Source organism: Ostrea edulis, chromosome 5, assembly GCF_947568905.1.
Source record: "Ostrea edulis chromosome 5, xbOstEdul1.1, whole genome shotgun sequence".
Classification (NCBI taxonomy): Eukaryota; Metazoa; Mollusca; class Bivalvia; order Ostreida; family Ostreidae; genus Ostrea; species Ostrea edulis.
Window position 1 is genome coordinate 68,946,351 of NC_079168.1, and position 9,144 is coordinate 68,955,494.

Consider the following 9,144-nt stretch of genomic DNA (forward strand, 5'->3'; position numbering starts at 1 on the left):
CAATTCACTTGAAGAAAGCAACAATAGCGCGCCATACGTATCAATTCAGCAGAATAATTAATAATGCTATCAACAATATAATGTGCACAATAATTTAGATTTGAATATATCATTAATTATTTGAAGAGATCTTTAAGTGAATTGTTGCGCGCTTTTTAGGCCGTTCTTGACTGATACTGACCACGGATCACTTGATCAAGATATAGGGCCCACGGCGAGTGTGATCGGTCGACATATACAGGGGAAAACTTACTCCTCTTTGGACTCTGGTTTGCCCAGCTTTCTATTTTGTATTCCTTAATATTTCTTTATTGGCGCAACACATCAACATGACATGGTTATTGCCATGTGTAAAGCTGATAACAATAAATTAAATAATGATAGTATTTATAGGAGTTATGAGATTTATCACTGTTCGTTATCTTGAACACCTTTTCATACAGTTGCAAACTTGACCAGTTGAATTTAAAGGGGCATGGGCACGATTTGAGCTGAAAATTTTCAAATTTTATTTTTCCATTTTTATTGTTTACAGTGCTTAACTAACGTATTTCTAAAGGTCAACCAAAATTTGAATATTAGTTGTTGAGTTATAAGTGAGATACAGCACTCGCAATTCTTTGTTATGTATACAAGGCGCGTGCCATGTTTTTGTTTACATTAGATTGTCTAATAGAAAATGTGTGTTTAAAGCAAAATGAGATATGCCAAACACTAGAAAATATTTAATTGTGTTAAGAATTCACTCATAAATTGAAAAAAAATCTGCTTTAAACGAAACTTTTACTAGTTTATTAACCCATGTAAACAAAATCATGGCACGAGCCTTGTTTACATAACAAGGACTAATGACATTCAAATTTTTGCTGATCATTAATTATAAATACTTTAGTTAATCATTCTAAGCATTAAAAATAAAAAAAATAAAATTTGAAAAGTTTCAAGTTCAAATCGTGTCCATGTGCCTTTAACCCTAAATTAAATCGTGAAGTTATCAGTGATCGCATGGTTTACTATTGTACAAGTTACTACTCAATCGTGAAACATTCTAAGGACGAGTTAACTTAATTTGGAAAAGAAAAGAAAGAAAATGGCTGCGCCTGTGACCGACTCCGTTCGCGAGAAAGCGTTGGCAGACTACAGAAAGAAGCTCCTGGAGCATAAAGAATTAGAAGCGAGATTGAAAGAAAGTATGCAGCTTGTTTATTTATCACTTTAAATCATTTGGAACGATTTTCATCGTTAAGAAGTTGGGGATTTTAAAAATCCAAATTATGCTTTGTCATACGTACTCATAGCACAGGAGTAAAAAATGTATAATACAGTCAAACTCCTAGCACTGAGGTTCGCGAGCGAAGCCAAAGAAATGCAACGTGTTTCAGCGAAATTTTGCTCTGGATCTTGAATCCGCAGTTTAGTCTAGATCTGACACCACAGGAGTCGGCAGTTTTATCTGCAATGTAAACAACAACCAGTCCAATGAGGTAAAACTGCCGACTTCTGTGAGATCACGTTCGTATTCTTATTCTTAGTTAATCTCTGATATATTCTACCTCCGAATGGCAGAGCTCAATGCTAGGATTTTTGACAATAATATGATTACGGTGTGACCGTTGGGGCGAGCGCAGCATATCTGAATACATTTTCAAAAAATTTATATTGAAAACAAGGAAAACTGATCTGGTTCACTGTCAATACGTAGGATTACTGTCTTGCTCTTCTCGGCAATGTAGGAACCAGTTTAGCGGGAAATACAACGAGCGTGTTGTGACGTAGCCTGGTAGTTGTGACGTGACTGTTTACATTTCTTTAGACAATATTTCAAAAAGAATATGATTTTCATCCTTTCCTTTCAAATAAGAAAGGTTTGTAATACTTCAAAGATTTTTTTTATTATTATTTTACGAATCGAACCATCCGCCATTTTGTACGAGAGACTTCTGGGATTGGCGTCAAAAAAAATTCTTGTTAGAGGTTGAGATTTAGCTCGGATTATTTCCCGCGCTCTAGTCATTAGAGCTCGCAGTACGAGCCAGCGCTCTGCGCTGGCTCGCTGCGCTCGCTATTACATATTTATGGATAAAATTGCCAACAGTGGGAACTCCTGTGGTCATAATGTCAGCGAGATTCGTCGAGGCTGGATATTTGTACTTGCGCCTCTTCCAAATCTCAGACCAGTGTCGCACAAAGTGATTTGGGAAATCTTGCCTGAACTTCAGTCGCCTGTTGCAATTAAAGTGTGTTTAACTGAATTTCTTGTCTGCTTCAACTTTTTGCCTTAGACATACTATTAACTCCCCACAATGAAACATGCATTTCTTACCTTTACATGATGTAAATAAAGTTGGCTATTTTCGAAACAGTTGCAAACAACCACCATTTCATATTTACCTTCTCAGCACGGAAGAGTTCCAATATTCTATTTCATGACAGTTGTACTACGATTGGAAATACAGAACTTACTGATTGACAATTACTTTGTGCAAAGCATTTAAGCATAAAAATTAAAAGTAATAAAAAGAAAACTGTAATTTTTACTCAGTCTATTTGAAGGTGTTTTAAACTATCGAAACTCTTCAGCGTTGAGAAGGTAAATATGAAATGGTGGCTGTTGCAAATGGCCTGCCATGTATTTTGATTAATTACACATTTTGTATGTGTTTACCCGTTTTAAAAAACAACTTTTCTGTTTTTAAGGTAAATAATAATTTGCATGGGGAAAAATTTCTGAAGAATTATTTTTTAAGTTTTGAATGAATTTTGAAGATACACATAGCAACAGCTAATTGTTTACTGTGGAAACTAAAATTGTTTGGGTATGATATATGGCACATAAACCTCTGCTTTCTGTTATGATGGCTAAACCATAGGTCCTGGTGTAACCTAAACGTTAACAAAGCAGATTTTCCTGTATTTAATAAAGCAGATTTACTTGTATCTAATAAAGCAGATTTACTTGTATCTAATAAAGCAGATTTACCTGTATCTAATAAAGCAGATTTTCCTGTATTTAATAAATACATGTATAGGCATTAAAAATTAATTCCATTGTATTTTATTGACATTTTATAAAAGTTGATCATTTATGATGCAACTTTCACAGAACTATTGACCAATATAAAAGTGTTATTATACAGTTATGGACTGTTTAGCAGGAGACATCACAAATCATCAGGTCTTAGTAGGTTTATCACCTGAGGGTGCCTGTGCACCTGAGGGTGATAACCCTACTAAGACCTGATAATTTGTGATGTCTCCCTGCTAAACAGTCCATAATAGTTTTATTATCCTGAAGAATCTGAACGTTAAAAAAACTATCACACATTTATTGACTTGTGTCATGTGCTTTTTTTTTTTTTTTTTTTTTTTATTTAAAATGTGAACAAATTCATAATAACTTTCTCTGCAGAAAATTCTGATAACTTTTCAATAGTTTTCGAGGAGTGAAATAAATGTTGCCCTCAACTACATACATTGAAACTTTCAATTGTGACATCACATTAGAATGACGCAAAAACAAAACGTCAAACGTAAACATTTTGTAACATATTTCAAGACAAAAACGTAAACATCAAGTGAAATGCAAAATTGCATTAGAATGGAAATATATTTCTTCTCGATTCTTATTTGTGACTGTTAATGTTGACGCTGAAGTTTATGATTTACGACCCCGCTTATTTTCCTATGGTTACTTTGCTCGCTTAAGTTATCTTCTAAAGGGAGACAACACAGTTATCACCCTGCACGTGAGGGAGACATCACAAATTGTCTCCCTCCACATGACCAGCCCACGACCAATAAAATTGACTGTATTATTCTGAAGGATAATAATTATGTTTGTCATAAATTTCAGTGAAAAAGAAATCATGAGATTACATCTAAATCATGAATAGATACCAAAAGGCATACACTAGCCTCTAGTTGTGTCCAATATCTTTCCTTACATTTTGGATTTTTGCAAGTTTAAGGTATTTCTAATTAGCACTGGGGCAGAAGTCCTCACAGTTTCAGAACAACTGCTCTCTTATTACAACAGTGAACTTTTAAGTTTCACAAATACTGCAATGTACCCTTATGTACTAGTACATGGTAGCAAATAATTCATCAGTTCTTATTTTACAACGGAAATTTCTTCTACATTGTACTTTTTATTTTAGTGAGAGAAAATGCCAAAGAATTAAACAAACAGTATGACAAGTCAGAAAATGATTTGAAGGCTCTGCAAAGTGTAGGCCAGATTGTTGGTGAGGTCCTGAAGCAATTAACAGAGGAAAAATTCATCGTCAAAGCAACAAATGGACCAAGGTACGTGGTGGGCTGTAGAAGACAGTTAGACAAAAGTAAGCTTAAGCCGGGAACTCGGGTGGCTCTGGACATGACTACACTGACAGTAATGCGATATTTACCTCGGGAGGTGGATCCATTGGTTTATAACATGTCGGTGGAGGACCCTGGTGAAATCAGCTATAATCAGATTGGTGGACTTGGAGAGCAGATCAGAGAACTTAGAGAGGTAAGTTAAATGTGGAGAGAGGTAGGTTAAATGGTAGGGGGGGGGGGGGGGGTGTCATTGGGAGCTTTAATTAAGATTTCATTTATAGTCATTCATATACACGTAATTTATACTGTAGAGTCCTCATATTATGCAATACCTTGATTTGGGGGGAATGTTGTTCAGCATCATTTCACAAGATTGTAAAATGATCACCAATGCTCAGGGGTGGGTGATACACATACCTTATGATATTTGTATCTCGATATTGATAGAATCCTACATTAATTTGATAGGGAAATCCCACCTCTGGGACAAGATTCAGTCTCTTCTGCTGTTCAATCCTGTTCATGCAATATTTTTTGCATGGATAAGATATTTCATAGAACGAATCTTGTCACAGAGGTGGAATTTCACAATGCCACACTAGTAAATAACGAAGGAGTATTTTTCTCACATATTATCCACAGTTTAGTGCATTGATTCAATAGCTTTGAGAAAATTCAAAATTATCAAAATCCTCATTTGAATATACGAAGGCTGTTCAATATGTAATGTGTGTTGTGCCACAGCGCAGTAATGCTTTGCACGATTTCATGGATGATTATACTCTTGAATAGCTCTATTCAATACCTTTCCAACGGTATAAACACTAGCCCTCAGATCCACATAGTTTTAAACTTATAGTCATTTCAATAGAGCCAGTCGTTGACCACTGTTGTAAAAATGGTTGAGAAACGGGTTGAGAATATCGAAGAAATTAGAGCTTATATAAAAGTTTGCACAAAACTCAGTCATTCGGTAATGCAGATTATTACTGAATTGGGGGAAGTTTATGGGTCTGATAAGGTATCTTATGAGACAGTACATAGGTGGAGAAAGAAATTTCTGACTGGCACAGAGTCCGTCAAAGATGCAGCAAAATCTGGCCAACCTGTGACTGTAACAGGCAAGGCAAATGTCTCAAAAGTCAGGGAAATAATTGGAGGTGATGGCAGACACACGATTCGTGATATTGCCAAAGCTGTTGGCATATCGCTATCTTGGGTGCATTTCATTTTGAAGCCTTTTTTGAAAGTACGAAAGATTTCTGCCAGATTGCATATATTGACAGATGACCAAAAATGGGTATGAGTACAAACTGCTAAGCAATTGCTCAAAATGTTTCTGAAATTCAATCAAAGACAATTTGCAAACATTGTTACTGGTGACAAACCATGGGTTCACTATTTCGAACCAGTAAGAAAAATTGGAAACAAAATATGGCCAACTAAACACGGTAGAAGGCCTGTAGTTGCCAAAAGAACCATAAGCTTAAAGAAGGTGTCTTTATTGCATATTCTTCTTGTGTGATGGTATAGCCGTACAAATTCCGGTGTCGAAGGGCAAAAGTGTTACAGGTCAGTATTACCGAGATGTTATACTAAAATAGCTCAAGAAATATTATCATAAATGACACCCTGTGTCAGGATTTAGGCATGTTTGTCTACTTCATGATAATGCTCCATCACATACATCTGAGCTGGTGAAGCAATTTTTTAAGTTGGAGAAGGTTACTTACCACACCCACCATACTCTCCAAATCTAGCCCCATGCGACTTTTTCCAAAACTTAATAAGTTCTTATCTGGTTGTCGTTACAAGTTCTGACAAGCCCTTGGCTCAGCCATCAATCAGTGCTTCAGAGGTCTACCTAAATCAGTATACCGTGACGCATTTCAGAAATGGATTCAGAGATAGAAATTATGTATTTAAAACCGCGGAGAATGCATGTACTTTGAAGGGATGTAATGCTCCTTTCACTATTTGAGTCTAATGCTTTTAAGATATCGTACAATACACATTACATATCGAACAGCCCTCGTATATGTAAAAACTACGCAACATGAAAGAGCATACCCAAAAATGGTTTACACTATGAGTGTAAACAACTAAACCTAAGACTGTCTACCAGAAAAAATGGAAGAAAACAATACAAAATATTTGACTTCACCGTGTAACGTAAATCATAGAAAATATATGAAGTCACAATCAAGCAGCAGTGCGAGACAGAAAAATCTCACATGGCTAAAGTTGGTCTCACATTGGTGATTATGTGAGAAATCAATGTACAATATATGTATTTCAATATTATAATAATTCATAAAATTGTAACAGAATAAGTATTATCATTTTGACAGTATTCAACAAAATATGATGAAAAAATTAAATCACATTTGCTTTGAAATTGATAACATTTATACTGTATGTGCATGGTGGGTTCTCAATATCAGGCATATGTTGATTATTTTCTGCAATAGTAGCCATTTACCATGCTTGCACTAGTGGCAACAAAAGACATGGATATACATGTATCTATTAAGAAGTTGTATCAATATATTATCCCATCTCTACTGTAAATCTACATGTAATTAGTATTTAATAAGTAAAATCAAGAGAGGGTACTTTGTAAATTAACACGAATATTAATTACCTATGTATAGAAAGGAATCTACAGTATTATGTTTATCATTCATAATTCAATTTTCACAGTGTACATGTCTTTTACAATTTACTAGGTGATAGAACTTCCTCTGATGAATCCTGAGTTGTTTCAGAGAGTCGGAATAACACCCCCTAAAGGCTGCCTGTTGTATGGACCCCCAGGAACAGGAAAGACATTGTTAGCCCGGGCTGTTGCTAGTCAACTGGATGCCAACTTCCTTAAGGTGAATGAAGACTTTACAATACTCTATGCATGATGCAACTGTATGCACATAAATACTGAAAACATGTACTTATACATGTGTGTGTGGTTGATATGCTTTTAGTGAAATACTCCCTATTAGCTAATTTGATTTCCTTTTGATTGTATTTCTAAACAAACAAGAAAAGACAAATTATACAAAAAAGCCTCCTAATTTACAAAATATCAATCATTCTTTCTTAAATAAGACTCCTACATTACATGTACTGAGGACCATGACAAAATTCCATTGGCCAACTGTCAAATAAAGTATTGAGGTCTTCATTCCTGCTAAAATGAAAGACACTGGAAAAACAAGTTTTGGGTTGTTGTTTTTTTTTTAAGTTCCAACTTAACTGAGTGACTATGATCATCATAAAGATTTTTCAATGATGAGTTGCTTGAATGTAGTATATTCATCTGTTCATATTACTGAAATTATTTAAAAATTGTTGGTTTATATATAAATCTACAAATACTAGAAAGCTAAACATATGTAGGTCATACTGTTGCCAAAGGGATAATTAGTCCGGTAATTTATAGCAAAATATTTTTTTCTTCAAAATATCAGAAATGATTCTTTTAATATGCCTTGTTGTTTTCTGATTACCAATCTAAATGTTTAGTAATGATGCTGAAGTAATATGTTATATTAAATTCAAAACTGATTTCAATGCCTAGCTGCTCTTGAACCTATCTGTTACTAAGGCATCGTGGGAAACCCACGGTTGATTACGCTTCGTTCCTCTCTCCATCAGATGATGGAGAGAGGAACGAAGCGTAATCAACCATGGGTTTCCAACGATGTTACTAAGGTGAAGTCAGAATTTTGAAAATATTCAGCTTCAGTATGTTAGTTTAAATTGATTCACCATAGAATCATAATTACGATGGAACATGTCAATGGATGTCAAAGCATTTTACTGATTTAATGAATTACAATTTTCAATAGTTTTTATACTGCTTTATTTGATATGTTGCTAGATTTAACTCGTACAAACCAACTTATACACAGGAAGTCAGTTTATACATAAATACTTCTGTACAAGTTGACTGTTTATCTCATACACAAAAATTACATACTTGCGAGAGAGCTCATCAACTCGTGTTTACCCACAAAGATATCATTTTACAAGATTAATGATATTTAATTGAAGATTGATCTAATAAAATTATTTTTCTTTTGTGAAGGTTGTGTCAAGTGCAATTGTTGATAAGTATATTGGAGAAAGTGCCAGGCTGATCCGAGAAATGTTCGCATTTGCCAGAGACCATGAGCCATGTATCATATTTATGGACGAGATTGATGCTATAGGTTTGTACCATTGAGTTGTAAACATGGTAAAAGATTTCCATCTACTGGCTATTCCAGCAAAAACATATTGGGGAGGGGGGGGGGGGGGGAAGGCAGTTGATATTATTTTGTATGGCTGGTGGTGATTTGGGAAATTGTATTTATATGGGTAGTGGTGAGTTGGGGAAAATGTATTTGTATGGGTGTTAAAAAAATATGGGTGCTAGTTAATAATGATAAAAATGAAGACATTACAGAGTCTGTATCATGTTGCAAAATTTCGTTTATTATAAAAGAAGAGGAAGAAGAAAAGCAGAGCCATTCTACATTACATATGAAAAAAATTGTTAAATGGGCAGATGACTCTATTCAATGTAAATGTTTCAGTTTATATAGAAATGACAACAATAATAAATGAAAACGAAATGTTTTCTGTTGGAGTGACATTAAAAGTAACACCATCTCCAGATATCATCTAAATTAAGTGATATTTTATAGTGAACTTGGAAGGAAACGAGAAGAAAATTAAATTTGGGTAATTTGTTAATAAATCACCACAAATTCTGGCTTATCTGGAAAATAGTTGCATGCACATTAGGATTAAGACCAATATGAACTTGTTAAAACTGAACTC

At 34.6% G+C, this 9,144-nt stretch overlaps 1 protein-coding gene across 1 annotated transcript in view; it reads left to right on the forward strand.

The window, feature by feature from the left end:
* Positions 1 to 1,039: 1,039 nt before the first annotated feature.
* The window catches only part of LOC125649030 (26S proteasome regulatory subunit 10B), an 11,303-nt gene continuing 3,198 nt past the window's right edge, over positions 1,040 to 9,144 (forward strand). The window contains exons 1-4 of the mRNA XM_048876244.2: positions 1,040 to 1,190; positions 4,158 to 4,513; positions 7,050 to 7,199; positions 8,408 to 8,531. Of these exons, the coding sequence (XP_048732201.1) occupies positions 1,091 to 1,190; positions 4,158 to 4,513; positions 7,050 to 7,199; positions 8,408 to 8,531 (730 nt within the window). The 5' untranslated portion in view covers positions 1,040 to 1,090. The remainder of the gene's footprint in view (positions 1,191 to 4,157; positions 4,514 to 7,049; positions 7,200 to 8,407; positions 8,532 to 9,144) is intronic.